This window comes from Oreochromis niloticus, unplaced genomic scaffold (genome assembly GCF_001858045.2).
Source record: "Oreochromis niloticus isolate F11D_XX unplaced genomic scaffold, O_niloticus_UMD_NMBU tig00003072_pilon, whole genome shotgun sequence".
NCBI classification, from domain to species: domain Eukaryota; kingdom Metazoa; phylum Chordata; class Actinopteri; order Cichliformes; family Cichlidae; genus Oreochromis; species Oreochromis niloticus.
Window position 1 is genome coordinate 14,094 of NW_020327778.1, and position 22,319 is coordinate 36,412.

Genomic DNA, 22,319 nt, shown 5'->3' on the forward strand with positions numbered 1-22,319 from the left:
GGAAGCAGGAGGGTCCCTCCTCCTGAAAAACCAGAAGCGTTTCTTCTTCTTTTCAGGCACTGTTCCTGGAGCTCTTTTTTCTGTAGGATGAGGGTTTTCAGTTCTTCGGTTGTTACTGTAATTTCCTCCTCAAGTTTCTTGCATTTTTTCTCCAGTTCTTGTAATTGTGCTTGTTTTTCTTCAAGCTTTTCTTTCAGATCTTTAGATTTTGCCTCCTGTATTAGCTTTTCCTCGTGCATGTCTGTATTCCTCTGCTGTACTTTGTTGTACATGTCTTCTAACTCCTCATTTCTGCTCTGGATTTCTTGAAGCGTACACTTCAGGTCATTATGCGCTTTCTCCAGTTCTTGCTCTTGAACCTGCATGTTATTGTTTTTGCACTTCAACTTGTTATTAAGTTCCTTGAGCTCTGCGTTCTTTCTCAGCATGTCATTGATCCTATACTGCATGCCTGAGCATTGTTTTTTCAGTTTTCCCCTTTCTCCTTCTAGTTCAATGGTTTTCTCCCTCATTTCATTATGACATGCGTGTAGTTCTAGATTTTTCCTTTTTAAGTCTTGGAGAATAAGTTGTGTCTTTTTCTGCATTTTTTCCAGTTGCTCTTTTTCCTGAAGAAGCTCTTGGTTTTTCTCCAGGGCTTCATCAAGCTGTACTTGCAGCTGCTGATTCTTGTTGTCAGCGTGTTCGAGATTCTCACAGATCTCCTGATTAACAGCTTGTGCTTGTTGAAGCTGGTAGCTGTTCTGCTCTTTTCTGTCATCAGCCTTACAATCCGCTGCTTAGCTTGATTAAACATTATTCCCCAGCCCTCATTTATGATATCCACGTTGGGCTGCTTCTGTTGGTTCACCAGCATTTCCTTGTGCCTTTCTTCCATGTCTTTATTTCGGCCTTCCAGTTCTCTGTATTCAGTTTCCAGTTGTTTCTTCTCATGAAGCGCTTGTGCATTTCTCTGCAGTGCTTCATTAATCTTTACTTGCAAGACTTCATTTTGTTTCTTCATGTTCTGAAGTTTGCATTCCATCTGTTTCTCCTTTATGTCCTGCTGTTTCTTCTCTTGAAGAAACTCTTCGTTTTTCTCCAATGCTTCATCAAGCTGTACTTGCAGCTGCTGATTCAGGTTGACAGCGTGTTCGAGATTCCCATGGGTCTCCTGATTAACAGCTTGTGCTTGTTGAAGCTGGTAGGACATTGTTCTTAACTCACAGCTCTTCTGCTTCTTTTCTGACATCAGGCTTACAATGCGCTGCTTAGCTTGATTAAACATTATTTCCCAGCCCTCATTTATGATGTCCACGTTGGGCTGCTTCTGTTGGTTCATGAGACTTTCCTTGTGCCTTTCTTCCATGTCTTTATTTCGGGCCTCCAGTTCTCTGTATTTAGTGTCCAGTTCTTTCTTCTCATGAACCATTTCTGCATTTCTGTGCAGTGCTTCATTAAGCTTTACTTGCAAAACTTCATTTTGTTTCTTCATGTTCTGAAGTTTGCATTCCATCTGTTTCTCCTTTATGTCCTGCTGTTTCTTCTCTTGAAGAAACTCTTCGTTTTTCTCCAATGCTTCATCAAGCTGTACTTGCAGCTGCTGATTCAGGTTGACAGCGTGTTCGAGATTCCCATAGATCTCCTGATTAACAGCTTGTGCTTGTTGAAGCTGGTAGGACATTGTTCTTAACTCACAGATGTTCTGCTTCTTTTCTGACATCAGGCTTACAATGCGCTGCTTAGCTTGATTAAACATTACTCCCCAGCCCTCATTTATGATGTCCACGTTGGGCTGCTTCTGTTGGTTCATGAGACTTTCCTTGTGCCTTTCTTCCATGTCTTTATTTCGGGCCTCCAGTTCTCTGTATTTAGTGTCCAGTTCTTTCTTCTCATGAACCATTTCTGCATTTCTGTGCAGTGCTTCATTAAGCTTTACTTGCAAGACTTGTTGGTTCTTGACAAATCCATTGTGCCTTTCTTCCAGCTGTTTATTTTGGGTCTCCATTTGTCTGCACTGCTCTTCAAGTTGAATCTTCTCTGCTTGGATTTGTTTAATCCTGTCCTCTAGAGTTTGGTTTACCTGCCTACTTTCAGCAGATGCCCTTCGGACGGATAAAACGTCATCTGGGGAATTTGGCTGTGCACCCTCGAGAGGACAGCCAGCGTAAGCTTGTGGTTTTTTGCTGTGTTTTCTTTCAGACATGTTGTAGTCTTGATAAAATGACTGTGTAAAAGAGCCAACTGTTTCAAAATGTTTCTAAGGCGTACTTTGAATGCTGCGAACACGAGTGCTGCGAACAAACGGACTAAAAGTTTAGGATTGCACCCCTATTTATGCCTTTTGGATCAAAGGCATATATGTGCCTTTAATCTGAAAGAACCATCGTAGTATGATGTCATAGGAATTAGGCTGTCACATGACATATATGAATGAGGATTCTTTTTTTAGGTGAGTCAAGTTTTATTCTGTTATTTTTTAGTCTGAATGCTAATTAAGCATCCACAGTATTGTTCTTTGACTCTTTATTATTAGTGTGAATGCTGATTCAGCATCCACAGTATTGTTCTTTAAATCTTTATTATTATTATTATATTTTATATATTCTGTCCGTCTATCTCCTTCAACACCATTCAACTTAGAAAAACCATTCAACTACTGAGAGATTCCTCTTCTTTTGGACATGACTGCTTCTATTTTTCTCATTTTTAACTTTTATATTTTTTAAATTATTCAACTTTATTCAACAAAAAATTATAATGTATTTCAATGGGGAGACCCTTCAAATTCTCATTCAACTTACTCTTAATTCAACTGTAACTACTTCCACAAACGTTGACCTAGAGCCACCATTCAAACTTTAAAACGAAGCCAAGACATTCAACTATTCAACTTGTATTTATCTTTTCAATATCTATTATACTTTTTCTTCAGCCCCAGTTTAAGTTTCATGCTTTTTTTCACCCGTTTCAGAGTTTATAATGGGTGTGTATGGGACGGAATGTTGGAGGTTAGAGTGAGACAGCTCAACTGCTAGAGTGGGAGCAGGGGAAATTTTTATCTTAAAATCTTCTCTTTAAACTGCTGCTGTGTCCACAATGTTGGCTCTACAGGTATGATTTTACCCTTAAACATAGCCACTGCTGTCCTCTTTCATCCAATGTTGTTATTATTGTAGTATATATTATGGTTCTTTCATAAATGTCACCAATGCACAGCCACCTCCCTCCAACTCTTCCATAGAGTCCAATGTTAAAATGGATCCCAAAATTCGTCTGAAAATCAGAAGTACAGGCTGTCTTTACGCTGTCACCACGTCCATATAATATACTCCAAAGTCATGAAAATTCAGAATTCGGTAGTCTAGACATTGCCGGTGGTCAGGGTGAAAAACTTTTGCCAATACGACTTGTAGTTTTTTCTTGAGAAGCATTTATTTCACTATTACTTTTCTGTTTATTTAAAGCAGCAGAAGAAAGGAGCTGCTGTCTGTGTGTGTGTGCGTGTGTGTGGTGCCACAGGCTGGAGTCGCTATAGCAACCAGGCTCACACCTGCCTGCTTAATGAGCATATATGCATGTGTGTGTGTGTGTGTGTGTGTGTGTGTGTGTATATATATATATATATATATATGTATGTATGTATATATAGTCTGCATATATGTCTGCAAAGAGAACTAAAGCTATTAAATAAATGTAGTGTTGCACAAAAATATACAAAGTAAAACTATACACTTTCTTATACTGCACCACTGTTCTTTTGGAGGCACATTATGGTAATTTGTACTACCATCTTCATCCTGATGACACTTCTTATCTTATATGGTCTCAAAATAACTGAAAACGATGCTGTCCGGCCTCTCATCCTTGTGGTTCAAAATCACACCATCAAAACTGCGCACATAAAGGAATGGTAAGTGCTGATTAAAACATGGTACATTTATGGATATGTTCACACTCCTTTAATTCTGTGGCATTTAAACCTTTTTAACTCAATGTCACGCTTCATGCAGCTTTAGTTCAATTCATCCACAGTATGCATCGCAGTCATGGTATGGATGAGTTTTTCGATCTTTGGCCTGGACCAGATAAACTCAACTTTCAGTTTCATACAGGTCCTATTTTTAAAACTATTATAAGAAACTTGTAAGTAGAAATATTTTACTAAAGGGACATCACGCTCAGTTTACATTGTTGGGTATATATAGCCTGCTTTGAGTTGAAAGTTTAAAATCTGTTAAATAAACAGTTTGGTCCCATTGACCAAAAAAAACAAAAACAAAAACAAACTAAAAACCAGCACTAAACAACTTAAACATAAAAAATCGCAAAGAAAGAACAATACAGTATCCACATCTGAACCAAAGAGTAAAACAGTGAAATGTGGATTATTAAATATTAGGTCTCTCTCCTCCAAGTCTCTGTTAGTACATGACTTAATAATTGATCAACAAATCGATTTACTCTGCCTTGCAGAAACCTGGTTGCAGCTGGATGATTATGTTAGTTTAAAGGAATCAACACCCCCGAGTCATTCTAACTACCAGAAATCTCGAAGCACAGGCCGAGGGGGCGGTGTGGCAGCAATTTTTCACACCAGCCTATTAATTAACGAAAGACCAAGACAGACTTTTAATTCATTTGAAAGCCTGATGCTTAACCTCGTCCACCCCAGCTGTAAAACTCAGAAACCAGTCTTACTTCTTATCATATATCGTCCACCTGGGCCTTACACAGAGTTTCTCTCTGATTTCTCAGACTTTTTATCTGATTTAGTGCTCAGCTCAGATAAAATAATTATTGTGGGTGATTTTAACATCCATGTAGATGCTAAAAATGACAGCCTCAACATTGCATTTAATCTGTTATTAGACTCAATTGGCTTCTCTCAAAATGTAAAAGAACCCACCCACCACTTTAATCACACTCTAGATCTTGTTTTAACATATGGCATAGAAACTGAACATTTAACAGTGTTTCCTGAAAACCCTCTGCTGTCTGATCATTTCCTGATAACATTTACATTTACAATAATTGATTACACAGCAGTGGGGAGTAGACTTTATCACAGTAGATGTTTTTTCTGAAAGCGCTGTAACTAAGTTTAAGAATATAATCCACCCACTGTTATCATCTTCAATGCCCTGTACCAACATAGAGCAGAGCAGCTATCTGAACGCTACTCCAACAGAGGTCGATTATCTTGTTAATAATTTTACTTCCTCACTACGTACGACTCTGGATACTGTAGCTCCTGTGAAAACTAAGGCCTCAAATCAGAAGTACCTGACTCTGTGGTATAATTCTCAAACACGTAGCCTAAAGCAGATAACTCGTAAGCTGGAGAGGAAATGGCGTGTCACAAATTTAGAGGATCATCATTTAGCCTGGAGAAATAGTTTGCTGATTTATAAGAAAGCCCTCCGCAAAGCCAGAACATCTTACTATTCGTCACTGATTGAAGAAAATAAGAACAACCCCAGGTTTCTCTTCAGCACTGTAGCCAGGCTGACAAAAATTCAGAGCTCTTTTGAGCCAACCATCCCTTTAACGTTAACTAGTAATGACTTCATCAACTTCTTCACAAATAAAATTCTTATCATTAGAGAAAAAATTACCAATAATCATCCCACAGATGTAATATTATCTACAGCTACTTTTAGTACCATTGATGTTAAGTTAGGCTCTTTTTCTCCAATTGATCTTTCTGAGTTAACTTCAATAATTAATTCCTCCAAACCATCAACGTGTCTTTTAGACCCCATTCCTACAAAACTGCTCAAAGAAGTCCTGCCATTAATTAATTCTTCGATCTTAAATATGATCAACCTATCTCTAATAATCGGCTATGTACCACAGGCCTTCAAGGTGGCAGTAGTTAAACCTTTACTCAAAAAGCCATCTCTTGACCCAGCAGTCTTAGCTAATTACAGGCCAATCTCCAACCTTCCTTTCATATCAAAAATCCTTGAAAGAGTAGTTGTCAAACAGCTAACAGATCATCAGCAGAGGAATGGCTTATTTGAAGAGTTTCAGTCAGGTTTCAGAGCTCATCACAGCACAGAAACAGCTTTAGTGAAGGTTACAAATGATCTTCTTATGGCCTCTGACAGTGGACTCATCTCTGTGCTTGTCCTGCTAGACCTTAGTGCAGCGTTCAATACTGTTGACCATAATATCCTATTAGAGCGATTAGAACATGCTGTAGGTATTACAGGTACTGCACTGCAGTGGTTTGTATCATATCTATCTAATAGACTCCAATTTGTACATGTAAATGGAGAGTCCTCTTCACACACTAAGGTCAATTATGGTGTTCCACAGGGTTCGGTGCTAGGACCAATTCTGTTTATATTATACATGGTTCCCCTAGGCGGCATCATTAGAAGAAATAGCATAAATTTTCACTGCTATGCAGATGACACGCAGCTCTATCTATCCATGAAGCCAGGTAACAGACACCAATTAGTTAAACTGCAGGAATGTCTTAAAGACATAAAGACCTGGATGGCCGCTAACTTTCTGCTTCTTAATTCAGATAAAACTGAGGTTATTGTACTCGGCCCTGAAAATCTTAGAAATATGGTATCTAACCAGATTCTTACTCTGGATGGCATTACCTTGGCCTCCAGTAATGCTGTGAGGAACCTTAGACATTTTTGACCAGGATATGTCCTTCAATGCACATATTAAACAAATATGTAAGACTGCTTTCTTCCATTTGCGCAACATCTCTAAAGTTAGAAATATCCTGTCTCTTAGTGACGCTGAAAAACTAGTTCATGCATTTATTACTTCCAGGCTGGACTACTGTAATTCATTATTATTAGGATGTCCTAAAAACTCCCTGAAAAGCCTTCAGCTAATCCAAAATGCTGCAGCAAGAGTACTGACAGGGACTAGAAAGAGAGAGCAGATTTCTCCTGTATTGGCTTCCTGTCAAATCCAGAATTGAATTCAAAATCCTGCTCCTCACATACAAGGTCTTAAATAATCAGGCCCCATCTTATCTTAATGACCTTGTAGTACCATATCACCCTATTAGAGCACTTCGCTCTCGCACTGCAGACTTACTTGCTGTTCCTAGAGTATTTAAAAGTAGAATGGGAGGCAGAGCCTTCAGTTTTCAGGCCCCTCTTCTGTGGAACCAGCTTCCAGTTTGGATTCGGGAGACAGACACTATCTCTACTTTCAAGATTAGGCTTAAAACTTTCCTTTTTGCTAAAGCATATAGTTAGGGCTAGATCAGGTGACCCTGAATCCTCCCTTAGTTATGCTGCAATAGACATAGGCTGCCGGGGATTCCCATGATGCGTTGAGTTTTTCCTTTCCAGTCACCTTTCTCACTCACTATGTGTTAATAGACCTCTCTGCATCGAATCATATCTGTTATTAATATCTGTCTCTTAGGGGTGCCACGATTAGTCGACTACTCACGATTACGTCGACTATCAAAATCGTCGACGACTGATTTAATAGTCGACGCGTCGTTTGAAGCTTTGTAAGATCACAAAAGACGCAGGAATAAGTAGTAGAATTTAAGAGTGTAATAACGGACTGAAACAGAAGATGGCAGCACTGCATGTACAAGGATGCCAGCTGCCGTTACACTCCGAAGAAGAAGAAGAAGCAGTGTCCCAGAATTCATAGCGCGGCCCTGCTCAGTTTTCAACAATGGCGGCAGCTAGTTAGTTTTAATATTACTCTTATTAATCTTTCTGGGTCACAAAATAAACGTTTAACATATTTTCAGGCGAGAATGTAGCTGTGTAAACCTCAAATATCTGCTCAGTTTATCAAGACACCGCATATTTTCAAAAGCGCTCTGACGTTTTCGGAGACGTCTGTTACCCACTAGCTCGATAGCTAGCCGGGGGCAAGGCTCACTAGAGCCCGTGAGAACACCGGACTCCCGGCAAATCGTTTTCAAACCCACCACCGTCTTTCGCTACTCAGGTTAAACATATAGAAGTCAGTTAGATAACTTAAAAATGTTATTGTTTGGCCTTTTTTTTTAGTATTTTATTTGTTCCTGAGTAAATCGGTTTGGCTGAGATTAAAGTTATAGTTTATACACGGCCGAATAAATGTCAAGCAGACAACTGATTATCAGAAGTGTGAGATGTTCGAGAATATACTCCGGTGTCCCGTTATATTTTAGATAGCAAGGAGTTTATTAAACTTTACCGAAACAATCTGTAAATCTCATTAAATCTAATAAACTATCATCTCATTTTTAGTTAGCACATACCCTAAACACTTAAAACTGTAAGCTAATGTTATATAAGAGCAGATGCTGCTGGTGCAATAAGCTGTACGTTTTACGTCCAATGGATGCATGATCGGATTAGTCGACTAATCGCAAAAATAATCGGTGACTAGTCGACTATCAAAATAATCGTTTGTGGCAGCCCTAGTGGACTTTGATTCCAAGTTAATACTAGTGTTTCTCACTGGTTTTTGGGCGGTGGAGTAAAAGGGATTGGTTGGTGGCTGTTTCTAATGTTAGCCTTGTCTTTGCTTTCTTACAGGCAGGATAAAGACATGGTGATAAATGAGTGTGTGGGCCGTCTGCTGAGGACCAGGAGCTCAGGACACTCAGACGGGGGCGTCGCAGCAGGAGTCACCGTGCTCCACAATCCTCTGCTGTTCTGAGATGTCACACTCCTGCCTGCACATAGAAACCACAGTGAAGTCAAAGTTCCACCTGCACCTCCACCTGTTCTTGCAACAGCATGAACACTGACAGAGGTGAGACAGCAGAAGAGTTTTTGTCTATTTTTTTTTACTAAGTTAAGGAATTAAGTGAAGAAGAGTGATTAAATAAATTGTTTCTTGCAGTTTTGATTTAATGATTGTGTTTAGGATTATTTCAGAAACATGTTTAGAGGATCTTTGTAAGCCTGTATTTCCTTTAAAAGAAGGGAAGCACTTCTTCATTCTACAGAAAAGGTGACACATTACAGATGAGTTCATAAAAAGTGTCACTGTCACTCTTTCAAGGCTCTCTCACTTTTTCTGTTTACTGGAACAGCATGGTAAAGTAGGCCTAGGGTGCCATCTTCTGGCAGTGTGTTGTTACTACAACATATGAAATTGTGTTTCTATTGGAAATATAATTCAGCGCCACCGAGCCGCTCTCTCAGTTACAAACTGAACCTGTTTTTTTTTTTTTAGACAGATAAATCACTAAGCACAGTGAAGCTTTTGGTTTTGTAAAAGTGTTTCTTATTCAAAATACATGTTGATTTTTATAAGGTTGAAGAGCAGTTAGCAGTGCATTCATGGACATCTTTAAACTATTAATTGAAGAATCTTTGGCCATGATGGCATGAACTAGAAACGTGAGCTCCAGGTGAGACTGCACAGAAGAACAAGTGTCCTTAAACTGCATCAACTGATGACTTCTTGCAATTTTATTCTACTGTGTGTTTTTATCATTGAACGTTTATGTCTTTGTGTACACATACTAACACAAGCTACTGTAACTTAGAGAAGCTCAGCAATATATTATTAAGTACACAAACAGTTTCAGGTGCTGCACTGTTTGAAGACCCCACTTTGGATCATGTGAAGGACATTTAGTTTTTTGTTACAGGCATTGAAGGGTTAATGCTGTTAATTGCATAGTACAGTGATAGATAACTTGGTAGAGCTGGTCCAGCTTGTGAACCAAAGAATAATATCTAGTATGTTGTGAATGAAAAAAATAAATGGTATGACTGTTCATTTACCGAACCCTAACCTGTGAGATCAGGCTCACATATCTGATCATAGAAATGGGGGACTTTTCAGGAAATGTACTTCAAAAAATAAAAACAAGAGTAAGATGGGAAAGTCAGAAGGAAATAAGACACTTTCTCAATTGTGAGAAATTCTGTGAGAATTTTAGCTGGATTGTCTGTGGTATAACTGGCATGTAACAAGAGGAGTCACCCACTGCTGCCCATTACAAAGGAAGAGGTTTTAGGACTTCCAAACCATCTTCACTGTTCCCATCAGGAGGCATCCATTTCTTTGTTACACCCTATGCTTTGAGAAGTACACTATTATCACACCACAGTAGGGCTGCCACAAACGATTATTTTGATAGTCGACTAGTCACCGATTATTTTTGCGATTAGTCGACTAATCGGATCATGCATCCATTGGACGTAAAACGTACAGCTATTTTGCACCAGCAGCATCTGCTCTTATATAACATTAGCTTACAGTTTTAAGTGTTTAGGGTATGTGCTAACTAAAAATAAAGACAAGATGATAGTTTATTCAATTTAATGAGATTTACAGATTGTTTCGGTAAAGTTTAATAAACTCCTTGCTATCTAAAATATAACGGGACACCGGAGTATATTCTCGAACATCTCACACTTCTGATAATCAGTTGTCTGCTTGACGTTTATTCAGTCGTGTATAAACTATAACTTTAATCTCAGCCAAACCGATTTACTCAGGAACAAATAAAATACTAAAAAAAAGGCCAAACAATAACATTTTTAAGTTATCTAACTGACTTCTATATGTTTAACCTGAGTAGCGAAAGACGGTGGTGCGTTTGAAAACGATTTGCCGGGAGTCCGGTGTTCTCACGGGCTCTAGTGAGCCTTGCCCCGGCTAGCTATCGAGCTAGTGGGTAACAGACGTCTCCGAAAACGTCGGAGCGCTTTTGAAAATATGCGGTGTCTTGATAAACTGAGCAGATATTTGAGGTTTACACAGCTACATTCTCGCCTGAAAATATGTTAAACGTTTATTTTGTGACCCAGAAAGATTAATAAGAGTAATATTAAAACTAACTAGCTGCCGCCATTGTTGAAAACTGAGCAGGGCCGCGCTATGAATTCTGGGACACTGCTTCTTCTTCTTCTTCTTCGGAGTGTAACGGCAGCTGGCATCCTTGTACATGCAGTGCTGCCATCTTCTGTTTCAGTCCGTTATTACACTCTTAAATTCTACTACTTATTCCTGCGTCTTTTGTGATCTTACAAAGCTTCAAACGACGCGTCGACTATTAAATCAGTCGTCGACGATTTTGATAGTCGACGTAATCGTGAGTAGTCGACTAATCGTGGCACCCCTAAGAGACAGATATTAATAACAGATATGATTCGATGCAGAGAGGTCTATTAACACATAGTGAGTGAGAAAGGTGACTGGAAAGGAAAAACTCAACGCATCATGGGAATCCCCGGCAGCCTATGTCTATTGCAGCATAACTAAGGGAGGATTCAGGGTCACCTGATCTAGCCCTAACTATATGCTTTAGCAAAAAGGAAAGTTTTAAGCCTAATCTTGAAAGTAGAGATAGTGTCTGTCTCCCGAATCCAAACTGGAAGCTGGTTCCACAGAAGAGGGGCCTGAAAACTGAAGGCTCTGCCTCCCATTCTACTTTTAAATACTCTAGGAACAGCAAGTAAGTCTGCAGTGCGAGAGCGAAGTGCTCTAATAGGGTGATATGGTACTACAAGGTCATTAAGATAAGATGGGGCCTGATTATTTAAGACCTTGTATGTGAGGAGCAGGATTTTGAATTCAATTCTGGATTTGACAGGAAGCCAATACAGGAGAAATCTGCTCTCTCTTTCTAGTCCCTGTCAGTACTCTTGCTGCAGCATTTTGGATTAGCTGAAGGCTTTTCAGGGAGTTTTTAGGACATCCTAATAATAATGAATTACAGTAGTCCAGCCTGGAAGTAATAAATGCATGAACTAGTTTTTCAGCGTCACTAAGAGACAGGATATTTCTAACTTTAGAGATGTTGCGCAAATGGAAGAAAGCAGTCTTACATATTTGTTTAATATGTGCATTGAAGGACATATCCTGGTCAAAAATGTCTAAGGTTCCTCACAGCATTACTGGAGGCCAAGGTAATGCCATCCAGAGTAAGAATCTGGTTAGATACCATATTTCTAAGATTTTCAGGGCCGAGTACAATAACCTCAGTTTTATCTGAATTAAGAAGCAGAAAGTTAGCGGCCATCCAGGTCTTTATGTCTTTAAGACATTCCTGCAGTTTAACTAATTGGTGTCTGTTACCTGGCTTCATGGATAGATAGAGCTGCGTGTCATCTGCATAGCAGTGAAAATTTATGCTATTTCTTCTAATGATGCCGCCTAGGGGAACCATGTATAATATAAACAGAATTGGTCCTAGCACCGAACCCTGTGGAACACCATAATTGACCTTAGTGTGTGAAGAGGACTCTCCATTTACATGTACAAATTGGAGTCTATTAGATAGATATGATACAAACCACTGCAGTGCAGTACCTGTAATACCTACAGCATGTTCTAATCGCTCTAATAGGATATTATGGTCAACAGTATTGAACGCTGCACTAAGGTCTAGCAGGACAAGCACAGAGATGAGTCCACTGTCAGAGGCCATAAGAAGATCATTTGTAACCTTCACTAAAGCTGTTTCTGTGCTGTGATGAGCTCTGAAACCTGACTGAAACTCTTCAAATAAGCCATTCCTCTGCTGATGATCTGTTAGCTGTTTGACAACTACTCTTTCAAGGATTTTTGATATGAAAGGAAGGTTGGAGATTGGCCTGTAATTAGCTAAGACTGCTGGGTCAAGAGATGGCTTTTTGAGTAAAGGTTTAACTACTGCCACCTTGAAGGCCTGTGGTACATAGCCGATTATTAGAGATAGGTTGATCATATTTAAGATCGAAGAATTAATTAATGGCAGGACTTCTTTGAGCAGTTTTGTAGGAATGGGGTCTAAAAGACACGTTGATGGTTTGGAGGAATTAATTATTGAAGTTAACTCAGAAAGATCAATTGGAGAAAAAGAGCCTAACTTAACATCAATGGTACTAAAAGTAGCTGTAGATAATATTACATCTGTGGGATGATTATTGGTAATTTTTTCTCTAATGATAAGAATTTTATTTGTGAAGAAGTTGATGAAGTCATTACTAGTTAACGTTAAAGGGATGGTTGGCTCAAAAGAGCTCTGAATTTTTGTCAGCCTGGCTACAGTGCTGAAGAGAAACCTGGGGTTGTTCTTATTTTCTTCAATCAGTGACGAATAGTAAGATGTTCTGGCTTTGCGGAGGGCTTTCTTATAAATCAGCAAACTATTTCTCCAGGCTAAATGATGATCCTCTAAATTTGTGACACGCCATTTCCTCTCCAGCTTACGAGTTATCTGCTTTAGGCTACGTGTTTGAGAATTATACCACAGAGTCAGGTACTTCTGATTTGAGGCCTTAGTTTTCACAGGAGCTACAGTATCCAGAGTCGTACGTAGTGAGGAAGTAAAATTATTAACAAGATAATCGACCTCTGTTGGAGTAGCGTTCAGATAGCTGCTCTGCTCTATGTTGGTACAGGGCATTGAAGATGATAACAGTGGGTGGATTATATTCTTAAACTTAGTTACAGCGCTTTCAGAAAAAACATCTACTGTGATAAAGTCTACTCCCCACTGCTGTGTAATCAATTATTGTAAATGTAAATGTTATCAGGAAATGATCAGACAGCAGAGGGTTTTCAGGAAACACTGTTAAATGTTCAGTTTCTATGCCATATGTTAAAACAAGATCTAGAGTGTGATTAAAGTGGTGGGTGGGTTCTTTTACATTTTGAGAGAAGCCAATTGAGTCTAATAACAGATTAAATGCAATGTTGAGGCTGTCATTTTTAGCATCTACATGGATGTTAAAATCACCCACAATAATTATTTTATCTGAGCTGAGCACTAAATCAGATAAAAAGTCTGAGAAATCAGAGAGAAACTCTGTGTAAGGCCCAGGTGGACGATATATGATAAGAAGTAAGACTGGTTTCTGAGTTTTACAGCTGGGGTGGACGAGGTTAAGCATCAGGCTTTCAAATGAATTAAAAGTCTGTCTTGGTCTTTCGTTAATTAATAGGCTGGTGTGAAAAATTGCTGCCACACCGCCCCCTCGGCCTGTGCTTCGAGATTTCTGGTAGTTAGAATGACTCGGGGGTGTTGATTCCTTTAAACTAACATAATCATCCAGCCGCAACCAGGTTTCTGCAAGGCAGAGTAAATCGATTTGTTGATCAATTATTAAGTCATGTACTAACAGAGACTTGGAGGAGAGAGACCTAATATTTAATAATCCACATTTCACTGTTTTACTCTTTGGTTCAGATGTGGATACTGTATTGTTCTTTCTTTGCGATTTTTTATGTTTAAGTTGTTTAGTGCTGGTTTTTAGTTTGTTTTTGTTTTTTGTTTTTTTTTGGTCAATGGGACCAAACTGTTTATTTAACAGATTTTAAACTTTCAACTCAAAGCAGGCTATATATACCCAACAATGTAAACTGAGCGTGATGTCCCTTTAGTAAAATATTTCTACTTACAAGTTTCTTATAATAGTTTTAAAAATAGGACCTGTATGAAACTGAAAGTTGAGTTTATCTGGTCCAGGCCAAAGATCGAAAAACTCATCCATACCATGACTGCGATGCATACTGTGGATGAATTGAACTAAAGCTGCATGAAGCGTGACATTGAGTTAAAAAGGTTTAAATGCCACAGAATTAAAGGAGTGTGAACATATCCATAAATGTACCATGTTTTAATCAGCACTTACCATTCCTTTATGTGCGCAGTTTTGATGGTGTGATTTTGAACCACAAGGATGAGAGGCCGGACAGCATCGTTTTCAGTTATTTTGAGACCATATAAGATAAGAAGTGTCATCAGGATGAAGATGGTAGTACAAATTACCATAATGTGCCTCCAAAAGAACAGTGGTGCAGTATAAGAAAGTGTATAGTTTTACTTTGTATATTTTGTGCAACACTACATTTATTTAATAGCTTTAGTTCTCTTTGCAGACATATATGCAGACTATATATACATACATACATATATATATATATATATATATATACACACACACACACACACACACACACACACACACACATGCATATATGCTCATTAAGCAGGCAGGTGTGAGCCTGGTTGCTATAGCGACTCCAGCCTGTGGCACCACACACACGCACACACACACAGACAGCAGCTCCTTTCTTCTGCTGCTTTAAATAAACAGAAAAGTAATAGTGAAATAAATGCTTCTCAAGAAAAAACTACAAGTCGTATTGGCAAAAGTTTTTCACCCTGACCACCGGCAATGTCTAGACTACCGAATTCTGAATTTTCATGACTTTGGAGTATATTATATGGACGTGGTGACAGCGTAAAGACAGCCTGTACTTCTGATTTTCAGACGAATTTTGGGATCCATTTTAACATTGGACTCTATGGAAGAGTTGGAGGGAGGTGGCTGTGCATTGGTGACATTTATGAAAGAACCATAATATATACTACAATAATAACAACATTGGATGAAAGAGGACAGCAGTGGCTATGTTTAAGGGTAAAATCATACCTGTAGAGCCAACATTGTGGACACAGCAGCAGTTTAAAGAGAAGATTTTAAGATAAAAATTTCCCCTGCTCCCACTCTAGCAGTTGAGCTGTCTCACTCTAACCTCCAACATTCCGTCCCATACACACCCATTATAAACTCTGAAACGGGTGAAAAAAAGCATGAAACTTAAACTAGGGCTGAAGAAAAAGTATAATAGATATTGAAAAGATAAATACAAGTTGAATAGTTGAATGTCTTGGCTTCATTTTAAAGTTTGAATGGTGGCTCTAGGTCAACGTTTGTGGAAGTAGTTACAGTTGAATTAAGAGTAAGTTGAATGAGAATTTGAAGGGTCTCCCCATTGAAATACATTATAATTTTTTGTTGAATAAAGTTGAATAATTTAAAAAATATAAAAGTTAAAAATGAGAAAAATAGAAGCAGTCATGTCCAAAAGAAGAGGAATCTCTCAGTAGTTGAATGGTTTTTCTAAGTTGAATGGTGTTGAAGGAGATAGACGGACAGAATATATAAAATATAATAATAATAATAAAGATTTAAAGAACAATACTGTGGATGCTGAATCAGCATTCACACTAATAATAAAGAGTCAAAGAACAATACTGTGGATGCTTAATTAGCATTCAGACTAAAAAATAACAGAATAAAACTTGACTCACCTAAAAAAAAGAATCCTCATTCATATATGTCATGTGACAGCCTAATTCCTATGACATCATACTACGATGGTTCTTTCAGATTAAAGGCACATATATGCCTTTGATCCAAAAGGCATAAATAGGGGTGCAATCCTAAACTTTTAGTCCGTTTGTTCGCAGCACTCGTGTTCGCAGCATTCAAAGTACGCCTTAGAAACATTTTGAAACAGTTGGCTCTTTTACACAGTCATTTTATCAAGACTACAACATGTCTGAAAGAAAACACAGCAAAAAACCACAAGCTTACGCTGGCTGTCCTCTCGAGGGTGCACAGCCAAATTCCCCAGATGACGTTTTATCCGTCCGAAGGGCATCTGCTGAAAGTAGGCAGGTAAACCAAACTCTAGAGGACAGGATTAAACAAATCCAAGCAGAGAAGATTCAACTTGAAGAGCAGTGCAGACAAATGGAGACCCAAAATAAACAGCTGGAAGAAAGGCACAATGGATTTGTCAAGAACCAACAAGTCTTGCAAGTAAAGCTTAATGAAGCACTGCACAGAAATGCAGAAATGGTTCATGAGAAGAAAGAACTGGACACTAAATACAGAGAACTGGAGGCCCGAAATAAAGACATGGAAGAAAGGCACAAGGAAAGTCTCATGAACCAACAGAAGCAGCCCAACGTGGACATCATAAATGAGGGCTGGGGAGTAATGTTTAATCAAGCTAAGCAGCGCATTGTAAGCCTGATGTCAGAAAAGAAGCAGAACATCTGTGAGTTAAGAACAATGTCCTACCAGCTTCAACAAGCACAAGCTGTTAATCAGGAGATCTATGGGAATCTCGAACACGCTGTCAACCTGAATCAGCAGCTGCAAGTACAGCTTGATGAAGCATTGGAGAAAAACGAAGAGTTTCTTCAAGAGAAGAAACAGCAGGACATAAAGGAGAAACAGATGGAATGCAAACTTCAGAACATGAAGAAACAAAATGAAGTTTTGCAAGTAAAGCTTAATGAAGCACTGCACAGAAATGCAGAAATGGTTCATGAGAAGAAAGAACTGGACACTAAATACAGAGAACTGGAGGCCCGAAATAAAGACATGGAAGAAAGGCACAAGGAAAGTCTCATGAACCAACAGAAGCAGCCCAACGTGGACATCATAAATGAGGGCTGGGAAATAATGTTTAATCAAGCTAAGCAGCGCATTGTAAGCCTGATGTCAGAAAAGAAGCAGAAGAGCTGTGAGTTAAGAACAATGTCCTACCAGCTTCAACAAGCACAAGCTGTTAATCAGGAGACCCATGGGAATCTCGAACACGCTGTCAACCTGAATCAGCAGCTGCAAGTACAGCTTGATGAAGCATTGGAGAAAAACGAAGAGTTTCTTCAAGAGAAGAAACAGCAGGACATAAAGGAGAAACAGATGGAATGCAAACTTCAGAACATGAAGAAACAAAATGAAGTCTTGCAAGTAAAGATTAATGAAGCACTGCAGAGAAATGCACAAGCGCTTCATGAGAAGAAACAACTGGAAACTGAATACAGAGAACTGGAAGGCCGAAATAAAGACATGGAAGAAAGGCACAAGGAAATGCTGGTGAACCAACAGAAGCAGCCCAACGTGGATATCATAAATGAGGGCTGGGGAATAATGTTTAATCAAGCTAAGCAGCGGATTGTAAGGCTGATGACAGAAAAGACGCAGAACAGCTACCAGCTTCAACAAGCACAAGCTGTTAATCAGGAGATCTGTGAGAATCTCGAACACGCTGACAACAAGAATCAGCAGCTGCAAGTACAGCTTGATGAAGCCCTGGAGAAAAACCAAGAGCTTCTTCAGGAAAAAGAGCAACTGGAAAAAATGCAGAAAAAGACACAACTTATTCTCCAAGACTTAAAAAGGAAAAATCTAGAACTACACGCATGTCATAATGAAATGAGGGAGAAAACCATTGAACTAGAAGGAGAAAGGGGAAAACTGAAAAAACAATGCTCAGGCATGCAGTATAGGATCAATGACATGCTGAGAAAGAACGCAGAGCTCAAGGAACTTAATAACAAGTTGAAGTGCAAAAACAATAACATGCAGGTTCAAGAGCAAGAACTGGAGAAAGCGCATAATGACCTGAAGTGTACGCTTCAAGAAATCCAGAGCAGAAATGAGGAGTTAGAAGACATGTACAACAAAGTACAGCAGAGGAATACAGACATGCACGAGGAAAAGCTAATACAGGAGGCAAAATCTAAAGATCTGAAAGAAAAGCTTGAAGAAAAACAAGCACAATTACAAGAACTGGAGAAAAAATGCAAGAAACTTGAGGAGGAAATTACAGTAACAACCGAAGAACTGAAAACCCTCATCCTACAGAAAAAAGAGCTCCAGGAACAGTGCCTGAAAAAGAAGAAGAAACGCTTCTGGTTTTTCAGGAGGAGGGACCCTCCTGCTTCCTCACCTGATATAAGCGGTGTAGCCTGGTCTTCCTCCACCGCTTTTCTATCTCCTCACCCCTCTACCTCCCCTCTTGCCCTTTCTCTCCTTCCACCTCTCCATCATTCTCCATTTTTCCTTTCTCCCCTCCCTCACCCCCCAACTAGTCAAAGCAGATGACCCTCCCTGAGCCTGGTTCTGCAATAGGTTTCTTCCTTTAAAGGGAGTTTTTCCTATCCACCGTCGCGAGTGCTTGCTCAGAGGGGATTGTTGGGGTTTTCTCTCCTCCTTTCTATCCCTTTCTTTTCACCTCCCCTCTTCTCCCTTTCTCTCGTACCACCTCTCTCCATCACTCTCCGTTTTTCTTTCTCCCCTCCATTCTTCATCTTTTTTTTTTATTTTTTCACCCTCCCTTAACTTATTCTTAACTAACAATAAACACAATCAACTATATTTTTACTTGTGTCAAATCAGTGTCTCTTCATTCAAGAATAATTAATCTTAAGAATAAAAACAACAAACGGGTGATAGCTGTGTGTGTTGGTGGGGCGGCATATTTATGTTTTATATTTTAGCAGTATCTGTCGTGATCTGCTGGTTTGACTCACCAATAAAGAAATGCATAGACAAAAAACACAGAGTTATATTTCTCTTATGTATGAGGACAAAATTTCAGCAGATGTTTAACATAAGAGAGACACCTGCATAATATGCATTATTTAGACTGATGAAAAGCACAGATTTTATTTACATTTGGGTTAAAAAATTTTAAAAAATCTATAGATGACCCTCGAGTGGCACTGCATTAAAATGGGGATGATTCTGTCTTGAAATGACTGCATGGACTCAACACACACCTACATCACTCTCTGTGATCACAGTTCACTGTGCCATCAACAAATACAGAAAAAAAGCTTCAAGTCATGCCAAGAAGAAACCATAAGTGAACATGATCCAGAAACGCTTCCATCAGTAGACAAATCAAAAAGTGAAGTTCTTTTTGAAAAACACGGACATCGCAACATCCAGACTAAAGAGGATTACCTGACTTTCTTACAGTTAATTTTACAGTAACAGTTGTAATTTTTGGCTGTTTGTGTGCAACCTACCTCTTTCCCCTGAACTGAAACATAGCTGTCTCTTCCAGACCATTTCTTCAGATCTGTGTGTTTAATCGTGTAATTTACGTCCACATGGAAGGGAGGATAGATTGTGTCGTTGAAGCCACATGAAATGAAGAGTCCCATCAGGAAGAAGATGGCAGCAAATATGAATATCACGAACCTTTGTGGTCCTGGAGTGTAAAAAACAAAAACAAAAAAGAGTGGTGTCACACAAGAAAATATAGTTAGTAGAATACAAACTTCACATCAGGTATTTCAATTTTGTGCCACATTTGACTCCAAAGGTTTTCTAAGGAAAATTATCTGCTGATTGCAATTACAGATAATAATTTTCATACCGCCATGCTTTGTTGCAGCAAGCCAAATACTTTGATCTGGATAGTGTCGTGAAAATTTCCTTAATAAAAGGCAAACCATTGGTGAATGAGACAAACTCTGAATCTGTGTCTTTCTTTTCTTGTTTAGAGACTTCAGGAACTTAATTTTTTCCATATATGATGATGATGATGATGAATGAATTATGATCACATGCAAAGATACTGTTTGTATGTTTAATAACATGAAACATTATTTCACATAACTTCTTACTTGTATAAGTGTTTAAAGTCAGTGACAGTACTCAGAGATAAGGGTGCTCTCTGCTGCCCTCTAGACCCAACAGACTGTCAAAATACTTTATTTGTATCTAATTATCATGCAGTTATAAGCATGGTAATTGTATAAATTGTATGTAAAAGTATAACTCTTTAAATACACTTACAAGGGATATTGCAATGTTTTCTGTTACTGTCTGATATGAATTGAATCTATGTACTATGTAGAGTACAGATCAGAGTAACATGCACTACTGTAAGTGAAAGGCACTCTTGAGTTAAGAACACAGTATGGTATTTATTCCTCCCTCAGCTCCTTCCTCTCAGCTTGGCACCTATTCAGACACTCTTTGCACAGGAAGCTTTATTTGACTAGGTAAAAGCTCTCTGAAATACTGACTGGTTTCTCAGTGGGTATCTTCTCAACAATAATTGGATTCCTGTCCATCTTGATACTCTCCAGTTTTTTCAGCTTCAAGAGGCAGCCGGGGAGGCGGGTGAATCTGTTATCAGAAAGGCCAATGTGGCGAAGCTCCTCCAGTGCACCAATGGAGGCAGGAAGAGCTTCCAGCTGGTTGAGACCCAGGTTCAGTGTTTGGAGTTTATTCAGGAGGCCGAGCCGCTTGGGAGGCTTGTGAGACGGTTGTTGCACAGGTTTAAAACCTTAAGTTCTGCAGGTAGCTGATAGCCACGGGGAGCTCCTCCAGCTAGAAACAATAACACATTTTTTAACAGATGGTGATTTTGGTGCATTAAACATGGACATAGTTACGAACCATGGTACAATTTTGAAATGGGCAAACTACAGCTGCCAAAAGGCTAGTGATAGTTAGCGGGTCTCTAAGGTGTCCCCGTATGTTTGTGATTATTTATGATTGGCTTTTGATGATTAGTACTTTAATCTAGAGCTCGTATTTAAAAAAAAAATGGGCTTAATTTTAAATATTTGGAACATTTAATTATTTAAAATAGTGTGAATTGCAACAACTGTGTAGCAGTCCCACAGTATTGCTGCTATACAGTAGCTACCATTTATTTACCTACTTTTATAGAGTAGCAAGTAAACATTAAGCATTATCTGTCGTACTCACACAATTGCTGTGCAAATCCAAACAGTCATTTTAATGAACTGAGCAATAAAATCTGGAAACTTTCTGATCATGTTCTGCTCAGGTCCACTTCAGCCATGTGAAAGAGCTTCTGGACGCACTTTGGAACAGCTGTAACCCCTTGAAACTGAGATCCAGTCGGTGTTTCCATCCAATGTCAGCTCCACGCAGTTCTGGGCCATTTTCAAGGTCATCTTCTTATTTTAGTCTCTCTTTTGGCTTTCGTTCTCTTGGCCATGCTGCTGCCGGGACACACAGTGATGGAGTCTGTAGTTAACCTTTTCCACTAATGCCTGTGGCGACAGAGTTGACCGTGGAACCAGTCTGTGAGATCACGTTACCCAGGCAGCGGTAACTGTAAAGTCAAGCTTTACCTTTCCTGTTAGATAAAATGTGAGTAACAGTATCATTTGCTTTGTTCCATGACAACACTGCTAACATGACAACAGAAATCAGAATAAGACTTGCAGTGAGTTTAAACTTATGAACCAGCATTAATGCCTCCTCACACCCAGTTCAAAACAGCAGGGAAGAGAAAGACAGAAGATGCTTGACTATCTCTTTCCTCAGCCTAAGAACATTGCCACACGTCCAAATGTCACTGCAAAGAGCTGTAAATAGATAAGCGGTCAGACTGCTGCTGTTTGACAGGTAAAAAATCACCACGCTGCATCATGGCTGTCTGTCAGCTGGGACTCACTTGGGTGAATGTGGTCATTGTTTGTAATTTGTTCCCAGGCAACTGCTGTTTGGTCTGTAGCTTTGGTTAAAGCTATAGCTTTATAGCTATGAGCAGCCACCAGTCACAGCAGGGCAGTTTGTTCTTTTAAAAATCTGTGTGAAGACATTTTAAAACAACAGCTTCAGTTTCCAGGGACTATCCTCTTTCAAATGAAGCTATGGAGGATTTCAAGTCCAAATTACTGATAAGAATGAGCTGTTGATGCTGTGTGACACCTACAAGTGTATGGTCAATTGTAAAATTTTTTGTAAAACATTTATTAATGTAAAAAGCATTTTTCATGGTGGTATTGCACTTTCAAAGTTATGAAGACGTAA

The 22,319-nt window shown here is 39.0% G+C and overlaps 2 protein-coding genes and 1 pseudogene across 4 annotated transcripts in view; 2 read left to right on the forward strand and 1 right to left on the reverse strand.

The window, feature by feature from the left end:
* Window positions 1-21,450, forward strand: part of LOC109197803 (leucine-rich repeat-containing protein 18-like) — a 28,573-nt gene extending 7,123 nt beyond the window's left edge. For 2 of the 3 annotated variants that reach the window (XM_019353577.2, XM_019353576.2), the window contains exons 5-6: window positions 8,511-8,730; window positions 21,325-21,450. In XM_019353577.2, coding sequence (XP_019209122.1) covers window positions 8,511-8,519 — 9 coding nt within the window. In that variant the 3' untranslated portion in view covers window positions 8,520-8,730; window positions 21,325-21,450. Of the gene's footprint in view, window positions 1-8,510; window positions 8,731-9,237; window positions 9,335-19,581; window positions 19,727-21,324 lie in introns of those variants that run through there. The other variant, XM_019353575.1, reaches the window with a different exon arrangement.
* Window positions 17,694-18,614, forward strand: LOC112845097 (chromosome partition protein Smc-like). Its single transcript, XM_025904660.1, has one exon. The coding sequence runs from the start codon at window positions 17,694-17,696 to the stop codon at window positions 18,612-18,614; it is 921 nt and encodes a 306-aa protein (XP_025760445.1).
* Window positions 20,297-21,411, reverse strand: LOC112845096 (leucine-rich repeat-containing protein 18-like; annotated as a pseudogene).
* Window positions 21,451-22,319: the final 869 nt, after the last annotated feature.